Source organism: Geospiza fortis, unplaced genomic scaffold, assembly GCF_000277835.1.
Source record: "Geospiza fortis unplaced genomic scaffold, GeoFor_1.0 scaffold264, whole genome shotgun sequence".
Taxonomy (NCBI): domain Eukaryota; kingdom Metazoa; phylum Chordata; class Aves; order Passeriformes; family Thraupidae; genus Geospiza; species Geospiza fortis.
Genome location: NW_005054332.1, coordinates 3,986,709 through 4,007,225, shown reverse-complemented (window position 1 = coordinate 4,007,225; position 20,517 = coordinate 3,986,709). Strand labels below are relative to the sequence as shown.

At 36.1% G+C, this 20,517-nt stretch overlaps 1 protein-coding gene and 1 long non-coding RNA gene across 2 annotated transcripts in view; both read right to left on the bottom strand.

Moving 5' to 3' along the window:
* The window catches only part of LOC115947945, a 32,041-nt gene extending 21,592 nt beyond the window's left edge, over positions 1-10,449 (bottom strand). Inside the window, exons 1-2 of the long non-coding RNA XR_004081794.1 lie at positions 10,398-10,449; positions 269-474 (exon numbers count right to left, since the gene is read on the bottom strand). This is a non-coding gene — a long non-coding RNA (uncharacterized LOC115947945). The remainder of the gene's footprint in view (positions 1-268; positions 475-10,397) is intronic.
* A 1,032-nt stretch (positions 10,450-11,481) lies between these two features.
* Positions 11,482-20,517, bottom strand: part of KHDRBS2 (KH RNA binding domain containing, signal transduction associated 2) — a 246,855-nt gene continuing 237,819 nt past the window's right edge. Inside the window, exon 8 of the mRNA XM_005421708.1 lies at positions 11,482-12,558. Within this exon, the coding sequence (XP_005421765.1) occupies positions 12,461-12,558 (98 nt within the window). The 3' untranslated portion in view covers positions 11,482-12,460. The remainder of the gene's footprint in view (positions 12,559-20,517) is intronic.

Genomic DNA, 20,517 nt, shown 5'->3' with positions numbered 1-20,517 from the left:
AGTTTATTTATTATTATGTTGTTTCTGTGAGAAGATGATTAACTGTTGTATTTCTTTATGAAGGAAAAAGTATAAGAATTTAGATACATAATCAAACTGTCCTGTCTCAAAGTAACAAGCATCATAGGCATCTCCGCATAAGCTCTTTTACAAAGGCAAACAAAATATGAACTAGTTTAAAATAATTCTATTTTTTGCAGACTGATGTGACCTAATTATCTCACAACTTACATAAACTAAAATCATATAGAAAAATACTAGAGCTCACCTTATAGACTGGAAGATCACTATAAATCTGAGTGGTGGCATATCCTAGAGAGGGTGGTAATGGTAGGTCCAGAACTCAGGGCTGTGGAGAGTTCCAACCTGAGGCTGTCCTTCAGAAGCAAGCGATTTATTGCAAATGATGTTGAGCACTCTCAATTCCCTGAACACCATTCAAAAGGTACAGTACTTCCCTAAGGTTCCAAAAATCTGAAAATCAAGATAAAGTCGGGTAGACATTTTCAATAAAGAACATAAAATTAGTTGTCACATTAATATTTTTGCTTAAATGACCTAAGTAGCTTCACATAGCATCTCTTTGACACAGTGTTATAGTTCTGATGACAGAAGACTCTTGGAAGACATTACCTTCCAAATTCTGCATGCTATGAGATAATGCAGTTACAAAACATCATGGAATTTGCTATACAGCTCTAACACATACCTGTTCCCTGCAAAGCACATGTAGAATTGGACTGCCTGACCTGCTTAGTGTCTCTAAAATGATGAGTGTGAACAGTAGAGCAAAAAAGAGGCAAAGGAACAAACTAAACACTGGTATTTACTTCATGGTTTGGTTTTTGTTTTTTTTTTTTTTAATGGTTTTTTAGATTCCTCATCTAAATTCTTAATTTTTATACTGCTACAAATATATCAAGTACTGCCTCAATATCTTTTCTGTACCTGCAATCACCCACTTGAGATGAAGGCTCATAGTCCATGCACAGTAGTATGAGTGTGCTTTTGGCAATGTAATATAAAAAGGAGGTTTGTGGGGCTGAATTTTATGAACATCAACACTCATTATACAGATATTAAAGCAGAGTAATTATATTCTTCCAGAGTAAATGAATTCTGAGTGCTGGTATGGATGAGAATGGGAACTTGTAAAAACAAGTTCAGTTGCAGTTGTGTTTCTTTTCTTGATAATATTAACAAAATCAGGCCTGTGCAAGACTAATTAAAATAAGTTCTTATTAGAATAAATGAATTGTGAGATAATTTAAAGATTTAGGCTGGAGAGGGAGGAATTTTTAAAACACATTATTTTCTTTCTTCAGCGAACCAACATCCAGAGAGTGTTTTAGAGCATCTAGCTTAGGTACTCTGAATTATTTCCTGTAAGCAAAGATCACTCCATGGAATGTGTAGGTACTTTAGGTACCTGTAGCAGCAAAAGTAGTTATATGAAGCTAGGTAATGATTGTGCTCTGTATTTCCCCAAGAGTTACACCAAGGTAATTTCACAAAGAAGGAAAAAATTCTGATCAGTGGAGTAGGGGAATATAGACATCTTTTTACAGCTTCTACCAAGTTTACTGAGTTGGCAAAGAACAACTTTGTGGATATCTCATGATATTCTCCAAAACAAACAGATTTTCATGAAAGAATCAGAAAATAATTTTTGGGTCACTCAGAGGAATTTCTTAGATCCCAAGGAAGTCCATGATACAGGAAACCTCAATTTGCAAATTGTGTAGACCTTTCCACAAACTTGGAAACATTTTTCTTTGATGAAAACTATTGAGTGGATATAAACATCAGGCTTGCAAGATAAATAGTTAAAGTAAGCCAAGCACTGTGAAGTTAGTTAAATATCAGTTACAGGTCAGTGAAACCCAAATTCAGGTCTTGTCATGTATAGATTTGATGTAGGCAGTGTCTGAGTCAAACTTTGTTAGGTTGTTGGTTTTTTTTTTGTTTGTTTTGTTTCAACCATTGAGTTTAAAATGGCTGAGTTTTTTTTTTTATTCTGCTTGATTTCATTCTAAAGAAAGGTCCCTGAAAGAGCAGCTTTTCAATATTTCTTTTATCCTCATTATTCAGTGTGTTTTTTCCTTTATTAAATGTCTGAACTCTATTCAAAACTTTAGTTTTTCTTGACAAAATTATGACTTTCACAGTTGGATTTCTGGGTCATCTGTGGTAATAGTACCTCATAAATGTAACTAATTGTTTATTATGTTCCTGAGTGAAAATAAAACATTCAACACTGTTACATTGCCTGGGAAAGCCAAGGCTTGCACCTAACCTCAACCAGCATTCTACACAGTCAGGCACACCTGATGATGACACTTGTAACTGGTGAAAATCAGATCCAAGAAGTGTTTGTACGATCTCAAGACAACAAAACGCACATCACTAGCAGGCTTTTACTTTGAGCAATTTGTCTACCCTCACACAAAACTGCTGATAGAGATGCTGAAAGATAATATAATCCATTCCTCTGTTTTATCCAAACTCAGCTGTTTGCCATTAAACACCCTCCAAATCACTGAGAATGTCTGCCAGTGGTTCTGTGGCTAAGACCCTATTTAGGCACACAACCCTTATACATTTCCACAGACATCAACTTGTATATTAGGCAAGACTGCAATTAAAAATATGAGCACTGAGATAGGATTTATTCTGGTGTTGTCTAATTTGCTAATACAGACAGAGCTTTTGCTTGTTCTACATATTTCTCCTGACTTCTTCACCATGCACCCCAAATATCTTTTTCTGGGTCTGACAGAAAAAAAAAATATTATTTTTCTGAACTGTTTAGCATTTTGACCAAAATCCTCGGGTTGAGCACATACCCCATCTTGGAAAATTTACCATCTTGAAAATTCATCATCTTGAAGAGCACACAGTTGTATTTATTTTCTTAATGGTAGATAATATGGCCAGCCCTGCCAAAAGTATATTTACAAGAAAAATGGAGGCATGGCAAATTATACTTTATAGCTTGTTCTGTACTCTATCTGTGAGAGCTACGAATAAGAATGATTCATTGAAGTAAGTCCAGATGAAGAATCTGGTATAAAGTGTTATTATACCAAAAAACTATTTGCTTTCTAGATCCTTAAATATATTCTTAAGGTTATTTTTGGTTGACCATGTATTACAAAATCAGGTGCCTTATTTCCATTATTTTAGCTAAGCAGACTCCAGAGTAGAAAAACCCAAACGAACTACTCCAAATCTAAAATTATCCCTAAATCGGTGTAAAATAAAACTTTTATTTTATTTTAGCACATTACTATAGTGCTGAAAGTTTTATTTCTAAAACTTTCAGCACTATAAAGTTTAAAAATATGTAGATTTTTAGGGTCTAGTCCAATGTGCTCAGTGCTATGGGGAGGACATTGGGTATTACCAGGTGTCTCAAGCCCTTATCAGTGTTTTGAGATGTCCTTCTTGCTCATCAAAGACAAACAGCACGAGAAACTTACCATGGCAACAGGTGATACCTCTATAGAAAAACAAGGGTTATAAAGGAAATTGATGAAGATAATAATAACAGGCTTCTTCAGTGTAAATCTGGTACATGTAGGGTCCCTATACACAGACATTCCTGCTAAAGTCCAGCAGGCACCAAGTGATGACAGCACAACTGCACTGTGGACAAGGGAGTTCGGTTCTCAAAACAAATCCCAGCTCAGAATGCATCCTGTGCTTCATTTCCTGATGCAGCTTCTTACCCTCACCTGCTGCTCTGCCAATTGCTCTTTATTACATCACTTTGACCTGCTGAGTGACCTTAGCCAAATCATGCAGCTTCACTGTTTTTCTAATTCTCTATTATAAGGTAGAGATTGAGATAAATACCTGCTGCCTTTAGTAAGTATTTTGAGTTCAGTAAAACAATTTTCTTTTAAGCTCTGTAGGTGCTATTTCAGCTTTTAAGGACTATGCAGCATTATTGGGATGCCCATAACTCTTCCAAATGAGCACTAGGGTCCCTAAAGCACATATCCCACAAGCCTTCACAGTCTAATGGGCAACCCACTTTTGCCTCAGATCTGCAATCAAGTTCAGTGATACAAAAAGTATTGTGTCTCCTTCAGAAATTTGATAGTTGTCATGAAAATAAAGTGGTGACTACCATGAACAGATGAACTTGATTGCCAAGTTGAGATTTGAGTGAGCAACAGTGCCAGACAACTACCTTCAACTAAATATTTTTCTTGCATGTGGGAAAATTGGTTATGATGACATGAAAAGTAAAATCGTGATATGGTATTGTATCTAAAGTATTCTTCCTGGATCAAAGTTATTTCACACTGGTGCTAAGCAGGACATGGGCTGGAACGATGCAATCCAGTCCTTAACAGCTAAGTGTTGTGTTTGAATTTAATTAAATTATAAAACTGAATACAGATCACATTCTGAATTTCATCTTCCCTTTTCAGTCCTTGATGTCAGCATGGATTTTTAGTATATGAAACTTGAGTAAGATCTGCAGGATTAAATTCTCCATCAGAAAGCTACTTTGCTTAACAGGAATTCAATGGAATACAACATTCCTGCCAGTTGTTTGTATCTTTACCTCATGAATTCTAAACCAGATATTAAAAAGGTATTAAATACTCAAAATACCATACAGAATAATAAAAAGAACCCTATCAGTTTTAAATACTCAGAGAATGCCACACTAAATTCCTATATTATTAGCAAATAACAGCATTTCATTTGAATGACAGTGTCATTGATTATCTTTTCAGCTAAAACAGGTATATGAAACATTATGTTCTTCTGGGAAGAAGAGAAAAAAAAGTGAAAAAATAAATAAAAAAGAAAGAAGCTGCACTGGCAAGACCTTTTCACTGAATTTTGCCAGGATTGTTATAAGGTTCAGGAAGATATATAATGAATTATTAGCTGAGCAATGAATGTGGAGTTAATACAGCAAATCATGATACAAAATATCTGCACAGGTTGTTCTGTGTACTGTGCAGAAGTAAAGAAAGCAAGCCACCCAGGATGCCGAGTCACAGATGAGCAGCTCAGCAGTTTGCACCTCTGACTTGTTGGTGGTGACACAGTGTGAAGGTCTTGTAAGGCAAGGGCATGTAACAGAAGAATCCACTGCTTTCCTCTGAGTGAGCCATCCATCATGAGCTAATGCATCCAGCATGGCAACAACAGCGCCAAACAAGATAGAAGCAGCTATTTTCACACTGTATAATAACATTGCACAACAAGAAATCTATACCTCCATTAAATCAATAAAGTATAGCAGCCACAGAAATAAACAAGAAACATTGTTTTCATAATTAATTCTATTCTTATTAGGGTAATGAAGCATTTTTATTTTCCTTGTACATCCAAATGTTGTGTAAACATATTAGAAAGCTCTGTTTGTTTCAACATAGCAGCTTGAAAAGTTCTTAATGCACATGCAGGATATAGATGACCAACTGCACATCTTTTTCTTTCATATTTATCTTTTTAATATGTGAATAATGACCTATATCATTACAGCATGGGTGTGATCTTCCAATAAACCTTCCTTCTGATTTACATATTTGAAATATGTCTGCAATTACATTTTCAACAAATCTTGCTATTCTCTGGTAAGGCACACTAGGTTTCAAAATTAATTCAATTATTCTAGGAAAAGAGGTATTTACGTCTTTCAATAACTACCCAACACAGCCTTTTAAAACAATTTATATAGGAAAACAAACCTTTGAAACAGTGACATGCTTTTAGTAGAAGTTTAGAAATCTGTATTTCTTATGCCTAAATTGACAAAAATTGCTTCTCTTTGAGAACAAATACTTGGTTCCAGATATGCACAATTTAGAGATATACTTCAACATGTTCTGCCAAGATGTAATAAAAATAACTTAGTCCACCAGAGACTGTGAAAGGACAGAAAATCTTTCCTGTACTCATACTGGCAGGCACAGTTCATCTTCAGATTCCATGGTTTCAGAACATAAGTACTGTACACAATGTCTCCACCAAAAGATGCCAGCATTCTTAGAAGCACAGCTCATAAATTGTCTAATGGCTATGTAGATCAGCAAATCTTTCAGTAGGAATAATTTTCCCTAATGTTTCAAATGAATGCTAGCATCTGATTGCCCGGACCAGAAACAAAACCAAGTGAAGGAAAGGCTTAATGATTTCAGAGCTTTCTGTCAGGTTCCAATGATAAACAGTAATGACTAGAAAAATTGAATTAGCTAAGAACAGGGTGATCATCCCTGCAGCCATAACTGGTTTGAGAAAGTTACCTGTGTGCCTGTTCTATCTCAGCAGATCAGTACAGGAAAATGGATAATGTGACACTTTTTCTGATAACTCTTGGGTTTTAATAACCGACACAAGTCACGGAGTTTTTAATGGAGGACAAAAAAAAACTTCAGAAGACATTAGCATTATTTTTCTGTTCAATATTCAAATATATTTCAGTTTTTCCTGTGATTTTACTTGTTACTTTGGGTTCTTTTTGTACTTTGATTAATCTACTGACAACAGAGGATGACATGAAATAATAACAAATATCATCTTTATTCTTTGGACATTAACTACAGCCAACATTTCAAATTATAGCCTTTATTTTTGTGTAAAAACTTTGTAATTTGTAAGTGAAATTATTTTTTTCTAATTCTACCTTGAAAAAAATGCATCTACAAATGAACTCAGTCCTCCTGATCCCTAAAAATCCACAGATTCTGATATAGAGATAAATTGGTTCTTTGTCACTTAGGATTCATTTATAACCTATTCTGTGATTCTGAATTTATGAATATTTTCCCCAAACTACTTTATCTTCTAGCAGTCTTGAGCCATTTATTGAAGTTCCACAACATTATAAAAGAATTCAGGTAATACTTATTAAAAAAAGCCAAACTTATTTTCTTTAACATCTTTGCTAAGATGATGTTAGCAAACAGATTGTTTAAAGAGATTATAATCTTGTTTAGATCTGGTATTTCTTTCACAAAAGAAATTACAGAAGACAAGAAGAGAACAATTTTCTGTCAAAATATGCAGCTATTTAAGAAAATTTAGGTAGAGTTTCTTAGTTGCCCTTTCATTTTACACAGTATTTTTCCATAAACAAAAGGAAATTTACCAGTTAGCTTTACAGAATATGAGTTATCTCTAGGAAGGCTGCATGAAGAACACTGATATCCAGTGCTGTCCCTACTTAACCTTTATACAGTCTTGACTTGTTTCTGCATGTTAATGCAATATAATATGGAAAATGTTCTAGGGCTTCCTTTCCTTAATGGATCACAGGCTTCTTTCATTCACTGTCAATGATTTTTTCTCTCCAATGTTTAGCTAATTTGATGATTCTTCTTTACCTCCATTTATAATTTTGTAACTGCAATATTTGAATCTTGCAAGACTTTGGACTTAGAAAGACAGTTCACAAAACAACACTGTTACTGTCAAGCATGAAGGAAATACATCACTATTGTAGACCAAATAGGTTTTTATTTGAACAGAATACATTGGTTGCTTGCTCTTAATTTTAACCTTCAGATAATAATCCTGGATGGTATTTCCATGAGGACTACCATAAATCCATATTATCAGGATGAAATAATAAGCCTTTCAACGGATGCATTCATATATGTTAATTATCCTATTGCTAATGGTAACTTGGTTGCTTTGCTCAGTTCCTGATATGCAGCTCAGTAGCTCAGTCCTGGCTGCGGTTTGGCAGCTCCCTGGCAATACAGACATAGCCCCTTCCATCCTGCATGCTCACTCACAAGGTCTGCACACCCATTTCCTCAGAGCTACCACAGACACAGTGGTGTGCTCCTCATGCCCTCTCTCCCCATCACTAACATGAGTGTTAGGCAGTTTGGAAGTCAGCACATGCCTAAATAAAGTGGAGTAATTGGGCTATGGAGGGGGCGTGGAGTAAGGGGGCAGAGATCACTTGGCTTTATGGCTGTAGCTCCGTCACTCTGAATGGAGGCTGAGAACCTCATAAAGCTACAAAAACATTGCCAATATCCTCTGTGGTGAGGTCAGATACACTGTGCTTCCTGAGGCTCTTCATTTATTCATAGGAAGACTTAAGATCATTGTTTAAACACTGTAAGATAAGGCAAATAGGAGTTGTAAGATGCTACTTCATTTTCTAATAAAAGTTGCTGCTCTAGAAATACCTAATTTTTTCAGTTAGAATGGCTCTTGAATACAAGCAACAAGGGCGCTAAACAAAACAGAATTTGTTGATTTAACTACTAAAGAAATGCAAAAAAAAAACCATATAGCACTACTCTCTTCTAAACATCAAACTGTTCTATATACAAGAACAACACAGACAAATAAAAAAATCTTAAAAATGTCTGAACAAAAATTTTGCATTTTAACTTCTCTTTCCTAGTGTTTTTCACTTATTTATTTTGGGATTTTATATTGCTTTCTTCTTTGTATTACAAACAAAACTAAACTAATTGGTGAGTTAAACCAGACAAAATGTTTGGTTGGTGACAAGTGTCTTGGAGTGATCTGTAGCACGAGTGAAATTACATGTTTTCTGGTGGTGCACATAAGTTTTCAGGACCTCAGAACTGTGGTTGACCTGATGGTGGATGTGTGGAATGTGTCACAGCTTTTCATGGAAGACCTGAAGACAGCTGTTAATTAGAATAATCAGACTCTCTTGTTACTCTCTCAAAAATTAATAAATTTTATGTTTTTCTTAAGGCATAGCTGATTAACTGCACGCCTTCTTCAGAAACAGTAGTGAAATATACTTTTAGTTAGCACTGAGCAGCACATGCAGTCTTGGGTAATTTTTCACACTGTTTTCTTGAAAATCAATGGAAAAAATGTTTGCATAAACAGTTGTTTGCTTGCACTAACTTAACCTACTTTTTCAAAATAATTCTTATGTAAGAATATTTCACAATGCATCATTTTACTGACATTTTCTGCCATTTTTAAAATTTAGACAAGTAATGGCTGCAAAGTAGACTTGGAGACAGGAATATTAAAGGACATTGCTCTGCTATAAAGCTTTATTTATTGAAGTCCATTCTCAAGGAGTTCACAGTAGTTACCCTCACATAAAAATGTGATGCACAGCTGAGAAATTAATTCTATCTACTTGCCCTGGATCTCACTTACATAACGTATGACCTGATCACAGCTTTGTGTTATTAATCATTTCAGCAAGGCATAGAAGAATTTCCTGGAATAGTTATATAGTATAATCTATAATACATAATAATCTATAATCACAGTTATACCAACATAAAACTATTTATAGCAATGGAAAGAATTTTTCTTTTCTGTAGAGATGTATACTGACCAAAGCAAATTAGTGTAACTACATGCAAGGTGGGTAGATGAAAGATTTTCCTGCAGTGGTACACTCACACTGATGTGACAGTAATATGGGGACAAACCTTAATGCCATACTATATCAGTTTGGTCTGTAGAGTGGTTGTAGTACATCAATAAAAGCAATTTATAAAGATCTTGAGGCAACTCTTTGGAGAAGAAAATTAAACCCTTTATATCTTGTTATACAATACAACTTGTGATTTGTAAGTAACTGTTGAATACCACCAAACTTGGAAAATGGTACATCATCCAGACCACAGTCACGGGAAAAGATGCCAGAGTAATAAATGTGTCTAGGACTGTGTATTTGTGTGATCTTATGTAGTTAAGAATGATGACAAGAATTTGTACTTTTTGAATTGTGATTAGATTCACACTTCTGAGTCCATGAAAAAAGTTGTAACTGAGCTGAATTTTTTTTGTTTCTAGCAATGACATTTGTCTTCAGTCAAAAATCTCAAATATAAACTGGTCTATTTAAAAACCTTTATGTTTAAATGTATGTAACAGAGAAATATAAGTAATGCCTCCATTCATGACGTTGCATAGTAACACCTAAAAGTCCCTGCTATTCTAAAGAATAAAAAAGAAAAACCAAGCATAGGAATAAATAACAAACTTCTGTCTCTATACAGATACAATTTTCATAGGAAGAAATGTAAAATATTTTCAGAAGCAAAGACAATCTAGCATTGCATTTTTCTTTGCTATGTGGCTAGCCAAATGTAGGCATGCTTTTAATAAACAGAAGCTCCTGTTTTTAGCAAAAGCAGTTATAAAGTACACCATCTTAATATTTACCACTAAAAGGCTAGATGACAGGACTTTTTTTATTGGAATGAAGAGTATCATAACACACACATAAATGTTTTGGTTGCCATTATACCATGATCACTATGCTGATACACAGAGAAATACTGCTGGAAAGACTTTTTTTTTTATAACTGTAGCTGAATACGTTTTTGTGTGTTAGTAAAAAACAAATGCAGAGATAAAACAGGAAATAGGAAAACCCCCTGAGATGCAGCAGAGCTTACCTGACCACTTCCCAGCAGATCTGCTGCTTAGCTGTCCAGTGCCTGTGAGTCCCTGAAATAGTGAGACAGAATAAACTCAATGTAACCATCATGTAGCCTACTAAATTCACTTTAACACTTCAATGGACAAAACATACTCATCATAAACTATTCAAACAGAGCTAGCATGCAACTCCAGCTGCAAGAGATTTTGTTCACAAACTGAACAGCAATTGGCCTGTACTTTAGTCGCATCAAAAAAGTAAACCAATCACATTGACAAAAAGCCACTGTAAACAAAAAGACTGTACTGAAAGGATTAACAGTTTTGGCATCCCTACCATCAAGTCTTCTGTTTTCTTTTTTTTTTTCTTCATCAAAATTTAGGTTATATATTTGTTGTTAGCAAGAGTTGCATTACTATTATTGTTAATTTTAGTTCTGTTTATTACGTTGAGGGTTATATATTGTAGAATAATTTTGTTGTCACTAGTTAATGTTAATTAGTTGTTTTAATAGCCTATATACCTATTTGTTATCTTTTGGTAGGTTTACTTTTTTAACTATTGGTAACTTAATAACTGAGAATATTTTACATTACTGTTGCATACTCAAAATTACAGAGTTACTATTAGTGTTACCTGTTTAACGTTTAGTCATCCTTTCAGTCCTGCGACATATTTCCTTAACAATCATCAGCCATCAAGTCTGATAGTCTCAAAAGAAATATCAGCCCTCTAAACTGCCTTCAAGGGCGGTGATATTTAGCACTGAAAATTACAAATAAAGTTTTTGAAGTTGAGTATCAACAGCTGGGCAGTGACACTGATGATTTGTTTATCAAGACAAATTGTTATATACTACGAAAAATGCAGTCAACGCACTCTTCTGAGTGAAAACAAATAGGTGAATCTATGCAATGCTTACATGTTGAATGGGATATTTAATGTGCGGGGAAACTCAAAGGTTGAAGAACTAGCATTTAGACAGTCTAACAGTGGTAAGTGGTATTCTTACCTCTTTAAACTCCATTACATTCTCACGAGAGACATGCTAATACAAACAAGTCAATCAGAGTTTGTGTTTAGCAAGATCAAGCTTAAAGGATAGTTTAAAATCCATTTATTGTTCTAAAGCATTTTTTTCCATTAACATTGTTATACATTAGTGGATACTAACCATGATTCATGTAACAGTTTAGTTTGTTAACTTTTATATTATTTAACAACCAGAAGTTATTAATACAACTTTTAAAGTCTTACACAAAAAATCTTAAAACAGGCTTGGGTTCATTTTTGTAATTTTTATATAAAAACATTTTAGGCATCTCTTGAAAAAGAAATAAAGCAGGCATTTAAAGCTAGAAAACAAGTAATTCCAAATTTAGTTTGTTACAAAAGGTTTCAGCTTTATTGACAAATTATGGCAAACATATTTGACAAAATTATGGTTTCCTATTTAGAGAAGCTTACACATGGAACTTTAAGTGATTGTTTTTAACAAATACAGGTTAAAACACTGAACAACTTCAGTTAGCTACATACATACAGTAGCTGCTTGTTTTCAACCCCATTAAAACAGCATTTAAAATTAAATTTACAAACTTAATATCGAGCATCTTAATCTAAACTAACATATATTAAAAAAGACAGGTTAAAACATCTTATCTACAGCTTGATTATTGTCTGGCTCAAAAAAAAAATCATATTACAGTCTTTCAGCAACCCTAAACAGAAACTCAGCCTTAACTAGTATGTAGAGAGACTCAAGAGCTGTAACAGTGTCATGCTTTTTAGTTACACACAGCAATGAATACAACCAACAGAACATCATCTTTGAATAGTTTATAGACAATGTTTGCCAAAAGTTTTTTGTCTCTGTTTTTTTTAAGTCCGTGTTATAAAATAATACTAATGCCAATGTCACGCCAATGTTATAGGAAATACAAGTAGTACATAGGATAATAATGAGCAGTAATTCCTAGGATAGAAAAGAAATGGACTATTACTTGTCTTGTTGCTGTTTATGTGGAGACCACAGGCTATTAATTGTCTTTGAGATGAGGTCACAGATGAGGAGGACCTTCAATATCTACCATAGGGGTGTTCCCTGTATCCCCCTCTGGCTGACCTTGGAGGTGGTGCCTTTAGGCTGGAACGGGTCGTGGCCCATTCTTCTTGTGCTAAAAACAGAAGAGCAAAACAAGTTTTGTAAATATCTAAAATTGAAAGAACAAAGGGATGCCACTGCTAATGGCTGTCAAAATTCTTGAGGGTTCTGGCTGAAAGCTTTAGAAAACGAAATGAGAATGGTGTTATCATCCACTTCTTTATCCTCCCACAAAAAAAAACCTTACAGAAAACTAACCTACTTCTCTACACAGGAAACCTGTCTATCCTAGGAAGAAAAAAAAGCCTTACTCCTTCACTTTCAGCAGAGAATGAATAACTACTGTGTTGGCGGTACAGTCAGCTCTGGAAAAATCACTGCATCAGTCTGCCAGTTCAGAATTTATTTGATGTTTTGGGTTTCTAGTATTTAAGTTAAAGCTGAAATTTGAACAGCATTTAATGCAGTTGGTATGGTAACAAGATGAGGAGTTGAATCATGAAAAGATAAGAAAGATATGTTTGATTTTTAACTTCCATTTGAGACCAAAAGAAAGAAAATAATGGAAGAAAAATGTGTAGAAGTGAAGCTAGAGGAGATTTTACTTTGCAGCATCTTTAGAACACTTTTTCACATTTAGTGAATAAAATACGCTCAAGAAGAATAAGCTAAAATCTGTAAGTCTTGTTCAGTTTTTAAATTCCTTCTACAAATCTTCTTATTCCTCCCTGACATGGTATTTCTGGAATTTAACCCTCCCAAAAGCACAATCAGTAAACTCCCTACAGTCCTGGTCCAGCAGTTGAACCCAAAACTTGAATTATCTCCTAAATCAGCCAGTGAGTCATCAAATGATTTCTGGTTTTGTCTTCCACTGACTTCAACTTTAGAGTGATTAAAAGGGAAACGCACAAGCTGCAGTGTATCATATCATGCCAGAGTGCAGCATTGCTGGTATCTTGTTTTTGCTAATGACTGCTGACCACTGTGGCCACTAAGAATATGAATAGCTGTCGCAAGGCAAAAAAACCTAAATGGTTAAATCAGGTAGCAAAAATATGTGGCCACGAGAAATGAAAATATAAAACATAAAAACCTTGTTAAAATTCTGAAAGTTATTTCTTCTCTGCAAGATGTCTTCTCTGCAACTACTCTTCATTATGTCATTGCCTTGAGGTATGAGGGGAACAGCAGCTGTAGAGCTAAAGTGAGTTCAGGCTAGCATGTATGGAGTGGGCATCTCTGGAAAAGATCTGATAGCAGTTGATCTTGCTATGGAACAAGAAACACTCCTACTGTGATTTTTTGGTGCACTCCATTTATTTTCTTTCTCTTCAAGTTCTTCAGGATGCTCCCTTTTTGAAAATCTGGAGTTTTATGGTCACATGAAACCAAAGTTTGCTGTGGAAAGCTATTGCCTAGAGGGTTGAAGAAGTGCCAGCCAATATGATATGGTTCTAAATCCTCAGGTCTCTCATTCCTACAGGGAATAAGTTTCTGTATAGTGAATTCAAAAATCTTGCCTCTGCAGTATATATCATTACACCCTTTAAAAATGGCATTTTGCTGTAAATTTTTTCCAGCTTCAGTTACCCTTTGCTGAAGTGTTACTACATTTGCAGAGAGGCCTTGGGGACAAGAATGATTTGTATGAAAAAGAAAAGCTTCATTTATATAAATGAAAATGACTGAAGTAGTAGAAATATTCAGTAAATGTACAACACAAAGACAAGCCAATTTCTTGATCCTTTTTAGTCCTCTCACCATTGTCCAGATTGAAGCACCTTCATATAAAGGTGAAATGTACAGTCTTTTTGGTAGTATTCATGCAGTAAAAAATAACTTTATATTAACAACTGGAGGAAACTGCTTTTCCTTGACTGTTCTTAAAGCAAATTGCTCCTGTGACTGTACCAGCTTCTGATATGGAACAAAAAATGCATCATAATTTGTGGTACAAGCCTCTAATGCTCTTTTTTTCTCAGTAACATGGTGGACCTATTTCCTTGATTTCAAGCTTTAACACCATCATTGAAATAAGAAGTGATAGTTGACAGCTAACAGCTCCTGTTGATATTACATGACAGACCCTACTGTATTAACAGGTGAATCCATAGCCAAAATAGGTGTGGAAGTTCTGGGACTGCAGCCTTTGATTGGGAAACTTCTGGTGTCTACCACACATACAGCAGTAAAGGATTATATATTTCCTGTGGAGAAAGCAAGATGATGGGGAGCAGCACTACCAAGAGTCTCTGAACCACACCGTGCCAGTACATTGCTGGATGCAGCCACACCAAACAGAAATGAGATTGCTAGTGGTTTTCTCCTAGAGGGGTTTTTAGTGGGCAACAATATACCTGCATGCTAGTCATGACAGGTTTGTTGACATGAAAGCTGCTCTTTCACGTCTTCCTTCCAGAACTCCAAGGTAATCTTTTTCTTTCAGCACCAGGGGAAGAAAGGGAGCTCCTGAGAATGGAAATCTCTATCTTTGGGAACAATCTTAAAAGGCTAGAGTCCTATCAACTACCTCAGCAGTCACACGGAGATTTAGGTAGCTCTTTGGGTAGCAGAAAGGTTGAAAGTTTGATTACCAGGCTGAGCTTCACTGTGAGAACGGGAGAAAAGTGAGTGAGCCTGGTCCTTCTCTGAAAGACTGTGCCAAAAGAGGAAGGAAAGAGAGTCTGGACATATTTCATCTTTAGAAAGTGACATGTATTTCATCCTAAGAAAGTGACATGTCAGTGAAATGGAAACTGAGAGACATTTCAGATGAAGAGTGGTGGAGAGAGAAAGGTAATTGGGAGAACTGTGAGAGACTGCCCAAGAGCTGAAAAAAGTTGCAGGGTGGTTGTTGTGTTCTAATGCTGATTCCTTTTCCTTTTTTCTCATTCCTGGGAAGAAAAAAAACCTGTGGAGTCTGACCTTCCTTTTCCCTTGGTGACATCCAGACTTCCATCCAGTCTTTCAGTTCTAGCAGACCACGCTTATTCCCTGTCCTTTTCACTTCTGACTGTCTCCAGTGCTATCAGGTGTCAAAGACTATGGTTAAAAAGAAATCCACAGAAGCAGCTTAGTAACTGAGTGCAGAGGGTTCAGTTTTTTTCAGGAATTTGGTGTTATTGGCAACTTTGCCATTCTTATTTAAGAAGAAATATTTTATGCTTTGCTTTCAGAAACTAAAAATATAAGTTATTGTAGCATGATGGAAACTTAAGAGAGTTTATGGGTGAGGAATCTGAGAGTGCTTGGGCTGAAGAATTACTTTTGGTGTGATAGTGTCATAGCTACTTTGCTAAGAAATGTGAAGACATGGGCACAGCTTTTTTAATTACACTGCATATGTCTTCCAAACTGCTATATGCTCCTGTGAATTGGTATTTGAAGCCCACCTTTAGGATATAAAATTAATTCTTATTATCACAGGCAATCAGCACCCTTGGTTTATGCCTGATTGAATTTACAGGTTAGTGTTTTTGCATTACTTTTTATGGTTCAGATGGGCTCTTATTTACTTTACTGTGTTCAGTGAGTTATAGAAATGATCCCAGTATTTATTACAGACATTAATGATACATTACTTGAGGGTGTCTTTAAAGATTATTTTTTGATCAACTGCTAGGAGACTCCATAGCTCTAATCGGTTTAAATACAGAATTTTAGTTTGTTTGTTTTTTTTTGTTTTTGTTTTTGTTTTTTTTTTTCTTACAGGAGAGTCAGAATGTAAAAGATAATTTAATTTTTAACCTGAGAAATTTCTCTGAATATGGGATCAAAACAGTAACATTTATAGCACAGAGATGTGTATATATGAAGTGGTTTCTTTCTTACTATTTTACCTATGCATTATTGAAAGCACAGAAAAATTCAGTGGTCTATCCATGTGGTGATTATCATCACATGCTAAATGTCTTTAAGTAAAGATTTGAGAAAATAATGTATTTTGAAGTCTTCATTTAGTATTCTGCAACCTTATAATGGAATTTTCCAGAATTGAATAAAAGTCTTTCACATATGCAAAGAGGAAAAAAATGCAATATTTAAAGGGCAGACCACAATAATTGGTGAGTTAAAAATAAAAATATGCATGAATGGCATGTGATTTACATAGAAATATATTATTTCCTTATTATTTTTTATTTATAGTCATTGCTTAGTCCTGGTACTAATCAAGACCCGATCACTTTTTCTTCCCAGTAACTTATTTAACATCTGAATATTGCCCACAATTACTGGGCACAGTTTTATGAATTTCTGGTCAATTATTTTGGAAAGGTGGCCAGGAAAAGATTAGAAAGAGCTATTCTGATTAGATAGTTAAAATGTATATAATCTTTAAGTAGCATAATGGTTCAATTTGATTTTTCATTTACCTTTTGGTGTTTTAGAAACAGAAGTGGATTTTGATTCAGAATAAAACAGTTATCTTTTCTGTGAGAAAAAATTCTTTTCACCGCATATGTGTGGAGAGAGCACACTGCACAGGAATTTGGATTATTAGCTCTACTCCTTCTTTTCTCAGTGACCTTGGACAAATGTTCAATATTTTGTAGTATGGTTTCCTCACTGGTAGAATGAGACAGGAATACCTCCCTCCCTGGGGTGTTGTGAGATGTAATTGTTTGAGCAGTAGGAGAAAAGTGATATAGATGTGCTGAGCAGAAGACCCAACAGAAACCAGACACAGCTTTAAAATGAGAACTCTTAGAATGCCTTTCTTTAGACAAGTCAATTTGTGCTGTATTTCTAGCAAGCCTCCATAGAAAGATGGATGGAGACAAAATACTACTTGTAAATGGTTGGAAAATATGTCCTGCACAATCTAATGACTGAAGCTCAACTAACTTTGACACATCCAGTATTTCAGCCCAAAAATTCACACAGAAAAGGTAGCTGCACTTTTCTTGTGTCATAATCGGACAAGTATATATTATTTTAAACAAAAATGCAAGAAAATAATTTTTTTTTTAAGGAGAACATGGATTTTTTTTCACTCTTCTGGGCTCTTTTTGCTTATGTGCAAAGTTTGCAAAATACACAATTTTCTGACTTGACATCTATACATTTTATTATTTTGTGAGAAGAAGTGACTCTTTCGAATCACAAATAGTGCCTTTCTTATTTGAAATTTGGAGTTTTGAGAAGACAAGAAATGTTTTAAAAACACAGGCTCAAACCAATTTAGCTAGCTTACACCACTCTAAGTACCCTTTATTTTACTAGACCTGCAGTATGAAATATATACAGCCTAAAAACTAGAAATGAATGGAAAACTTTAATAGTCTACTCGCTGAACATGGCCATAGCTCTTCATAAAACCCCACTACTGCCCCTATGCTTGGTAGTACCTTCCCTTCAGGTGGGCTGACAATTTAAACTGTGTGGCTGCTCCAAATTTGTGTAAGGGTTTAGAGCTTCCCTGGCTTGGGAAAAAATGATTTCTTAGAAGGCTTCATCCACTTTTGTAGTGAACACCTGCCACAGACAGGGAAGGAGCAGCATCAGAGTACACTGACAACTAGTTTGGGAAGCTGCAATGCCAGGAGGAATAAGAGTGTTATCAGTGTTGTTGTGAGGTGAGTGTGAACGTTACAGTATAGACGAAGTTTTATTTTTCACTTATTTTCAGTAGAAATTAATTTTCTATTACTTTATAGTCATGCAACATGAAACATGCAGTGATATACCACATCTGGAATTAAATAGATGCACATCAATATTACAGGACTTTTGTCTTAGATTCTACAACTCTGTAGTTCCCATGGTGCAGGAAAGTGAAATTACTGTTTGAAATATTACATAGGAAAGTTTTGCATGATTTACTTATTCTGTCATAGAAAATGATTTATAATTCAGAAGTAATAGAGGAAGCACAATAAGTTGCTATAAATTAAAACCAGTCTAGTGCTACATGCAGAATTTTTTTCATTTTCATAGTATAACTGGACTTCAAAAGTTTTAGGAGATACAGACAGTTAAAAGAATGTCATGAATTTAAATATGGGACTTTCTAAAGAATTATAGTCTAATTAAAACATTGATTTGACAAAACAGCAATAACTCTAGTATCATCCCCACATTAGTCATCATAGCTGAATTCAAAATGTGCTCCTTTCCCTGCAAACTTTCAAAATCATGCTCTTATGAAAATCATAAATCTCCTCTGGGGGAATGAATGCCACTTGAGATGCAGCTAAGGTGATTCCTCCAGTAAAAGAATTGTTAAAATTTTGCAGAAAATCAAGAAAATGCTTTTGTCAGTTCATTCTGTCCCACAGTAGGAATGCTGCTATCAGTAAGTATAGGAATGATTGAAATAGAAGACTAAAGGAGGGCAATTTATTTGGTGTATCTTCTGTCCATATGCAGTAGAAATCTTCAGTGCCTCCTGTTTCCAGTGGAATAAAAAAATTGAGTGCTGTACAGGAAGACTCAGAATCACTTCTGAGTTCCCAGGGCTGGGAACTGAGCATATTCCTCATGCTCAGCAAGAGACCAGATGCCTCAATCAGCCCAAAATGAAGATGGTCATGCAGGAGCACGTCACACTCCTCAGAACCATGGCACATGTAGCAAGGTTGATAGCAGGGACAGTTTGGGGGGCATCAGGGCATCATTGATACAGGCATTCAGGTGCTGTATCAATAATAGCACATGGTGCACACCAATAGGGATGAACTGCAGAGGGAAACAGCTGACACTGAAGACCTGATATTCACAATACAGCTTCTACAGGTATTTTTCATTTCAGACTGGCCCTAGTTTGAGTTTCTGGAAGTGAAATCTCACAAACAGTTGGGATTGCATGTTTTGCTTTAGTTGCAAACTAAAATTTGTGTACTTCGAACCCACTCAGTGATGGGGAAAGAAGACCCATAAATGCAGACAATTGGTAAATCTGCTTCTAAAGAACACTCCTGCTCCCATGCTAGTGTAGAAGCACCCAGCATGTGCTAGAGAGCCAGCCAGGTGCTCTTTTGTGGTCAAGACACCACAAAACCTCCAACACAATGGTACAATCTGTGCCTTATTGTGTCTGAGATGCCTAATAAATAATAAGATGGATTAGGAAGTAGTTGGAAAGTCACATCCAGAAGTTAGTGGTCAATGGCTCAGAGTCCTGATGGACACGAGTGACAAGTGGTGTCCCTCAGGAGTCCATACTGGGACCAGTGTTATCTAACACCTTCATTAATGACTGAGGCAAAGGGATTGAGTGCACCCCCAACCAGTCTGCAGATGATCCTGAACTGAGTGGTGCTGTTGACACACCTGAAGGACAGGATGGCCTCCACAGGGACAAGGACAAGCCCCAGAAGTGGCCCTGGGGAATCTCATGCAGTTTAACAAGACCTGGTGCAACGTTCTGCACCTGGGTCAGGGCAATCCCTGGCATCAATCCAGGCTGGGGGATGAGCAGATCGAGAGCAGCCCTGATGGGAAGGACCCGGGGGTAGAGGAGAGGATGGACATGAGCCTTGTGCACTCATAGCCCAGAAATCCAACTGTATCCCGGGCTGCATCAAAAGCAGTGTGGTCAGCAGGGTGAGGGAGGTGATCTTCCCCCCTGCTCTGCTCTGGTGAGACCCCACCTGCAGTGCTGCATCCAGCTCTGGGGTCCCCTGCACAGCAAGGACATGGACCTGTTGGAGTGAGCCCAGAGGAGGCCACCAAGATCATTAGAGGGATGGAGCCAGTCTCCTATGAGGAAAAGCTACAAGAATTGATATTGTTCAGCCTAGAAAAGAGAAGGTTTAAGGATGAACTAATTGCAGCCCTTCAGTATCTGAAGGAAAAATACAGGGAAGAGGGAGAGGGACTTTTTACAAGAGCATGTAATGACAGAGGAAGGGGAAACAGCTTTAAACAGAAAGAGAGCAAGTTTAGATTACATATTAGAAAGAAGCTCTTTACTGTGAAGGTTGTGAAGCAATGGGACAGGTTGCCCAGATAAGTTGTGATTGCCCTACCCACGGCAGCATTCAAGGTTGCATGGAGTCCGAGCAACCTGGTCCAGTGAAAGGTGTCT